The sequence below is a fragment of the Pteropus vampyrus genome, unplaced genomic scaffold (genome assembly GCF_000151845.1).
Source record: "Pteropus vampyrus isolate Shadow unplaced genomic scaffold, Pvam_2.0 Scaffold355, whole genome shotgun sequence".
Lineage (NCBI taxonomy): Eukaryota > Metazoa > Chordata > Mammalia > Chiroptera > Pteropodidae > Pteropus > Pteropus vampyrus.
The window spans coordinates 350453-352703 of record NW_011889136.1 but is presented as its reverse complement, the minus strand read 5'-3'; the positions used below and the strand labels follow the sequence as shown (position 1 = coordinate 352703).

General features: G+C 60.2%; 1 protein-coding gene across 1 annotated transcript in view; it reads right to left on the bottom strand.

The window, feature by feature from the left end:
* The window catches only part of LOC105304826 (transient receptor potential cation channel subfamily M member 1-like), a 56355-nt gene that overhangs the window by 46461 nt on the left and 7643 nt on the right, over window positions 1-2251 (bottom strand). Inside the window, exons 5-7 of the mRNA XM_023522694.1 lie at window positions 1798-1972; window positions 1280-1403; window positions 9-81 (exon numbers count right to left, since the gene is read on the bottom strand). Of these exons, the coding sequence (XP_023378462.1) occupies window positions 9-81; window positions 1280-1403; window positions 1798-1972 (372 nt within the window). The remainder of the gene's footprint in view (window positions 1-8; window positions 82-1279; window positions 1404-1797; window positions 1973-2251) is intronic.

The following is a 2251-nucleotide window of genomic DNA, read 5'->3' as shown; positions in this document are numbered from 1 at the left end:
GAGCTCACCTTTCAGCAGGGCCGTCAGAATCGCCATCTCCATGTCCTGCTGACCCTCGGAACCCATTCTGAACACGGTCACCTGGAAGCAGGTTAGTCATGAGAAGCCGGGCAAAGCGAAGTCGAAAACGGGGGGAATTGGGGCGTCGTGGAAAGGCGCACAGAGCCTGAGAGCAGCAAGGTGACTCTGCGGGCGAGCCGGGTCCAGCCGGCTCGTCCGACCTGAGAAGCGACGGCCTTGCTGGCCACTCGGGGCCCGCGCCAGGGTCCGCCGCGTCTGCTCATCCGGGACCTACGCACCCCCCAACATCTCACTCGCCGCGGGAGATGACAGAACCGTTTCTATGCGGATCCGATGCACACGCTGGCCTCGCTTCATGGCGCTTCCTTCATTGTGTGCTGCAGGCGTGGCGTTTGCAAACCGAAGGCAAGGTGACAGCCCCGCCAGCAAGGTGACAGCCCCGCCAGCAAGGTGACAGCCCCACCAGCAAGGTGACAGCCCCGCCAGCAAGGTGACAGCTCGCGAAGGCTCAGCTGGTGGTCCGCGCTTTTTAGCAGTGAAGTGTGTTTTCACTGAGGCGTGGACGGTTCTCGGAGGTAAGGCCATCGCACGTGTCGTAGACTACGGCGCAGTGTGAACAAAGCTTGTACATGCACCAGGAGAGCAAAGACTTGGTGCGAGTCACTAACATCATCGTGATATTCGCTTTGTCACAGTGTCTGGAACTGACCCCACGATATCTCAAATATAGGGACGCCTATATTTGTGGGAAGCGTGTAGACTTGGAATGTTTTTATTTTTATTTTTAATCATTTTTTTAATTTTTTGTTACGGTGGACACACCATATTCGTTTCGGGTGTGCAACACAGTGATTAGACATTTATGCAGCTTACGAAGTGATCACCCCGATAATCCAGTGCCACCCGATGCCACGCGGGATGGGTAGCTTTAGAATTTGCAGAGGCTCCTTACGTGTGCACTCGGAGTGCCTGTTCCTCATAAGCCTGGCTCGCCAGGCGAGGCGGGGGACATCCCTTCAGGCAGGATGTCACCTACCGCGTCCGAACCACTGGAAGCGCCCGGGTTCCCCTCGGCGGGCACCCGTGCCGCTCGCCGCCCGCGGGTGTGACCACCGGTTTGGTGCGGATTTGTACACGGCCTCGGAAAAGGCTGAGCTGAGAGATGCGAACAGCTCCAGCACACACGGGCAGGATCTGGAAGGTGATGATCACGACTCTCCTTGTGGAGCTGACTGGGAAAGAAGCTCCAGACACTTACGAGTTCTTTCTTCCTCATGCAGTCCGATAAAATCGCAAACAGCTGCTGTGACTGCGTCTTGCCGTAGTTAAATGTCTTCTGGATGATGACGAGAAGCTGGTCCCGGAGAGAGTCGTTTATCACCCTATTCAGAGAAAGCAGGAAAGAGACGTAAATGGCACCGATTCAGTCTGCGCACGAGGCCCGGGCAGCCGACTCTCCGTCCGCCTGGTGTCTTTGGCGGGCAGCTTTTCGGGGATGGGAGACAGCAAGGGACCAAAGTGGAAGCTGCGTCCTGCGTCCCGGGCTGGAAACCTGAGGAGGGAGCCGGCGTATGAGGACAGCGTGCCCCCCGGGAATCCTGTGAGGATCCCCACGTCTGGACAGCGCCCGCGCGTGCCACCATGGACTAAACGCGACCTGTGCCTCCCGCCCATCCAACGCTTTCGGGACGGCTGACGGCGCCCTTTGCGGTTGGCATCTCGGCCTGAGAGAGGGCGGCGAACCCCCCGCCCCCCGGAATAGGGCAGACCGCTCACCCTCCTTCCTCGCTGTACTTGTGAGCGAAAGACAGGACATCGGAGGCACGGCCACTGCCATCACACACCACCACGGGGACCGGAGGGTCCTCCCGGAGGTACTCCAAGACGGTGGAGAAGATGTTCGGGCCGCCTTCCACCACGAGGCCCACGACGGGCACACCCTGCCCCAGCCCTGCAACGCACACGGCGTCACCGCGCTGTCCCCCCCACCTCCCGTCCTGGGGCTGAGCTTGAACCCTCTGTGGCGGGGCGGACGTTCCCCACGCTGCGAGTTCCCTAGTGGCCTAGAGGGACACGGTGCGCGATGGCCGATGGCCGATCGTGTGTGATAAGCTCCAGGCACCCGGCGCTTCCTGGGCAGAGGCAGGGATCTGGAAGTTTCTGCTTGCTAAGAGAACTTCTCCCTCGCTGCCCTGCCCGGGTGTCACGGTCTCACCCTGATGGCCGTCCC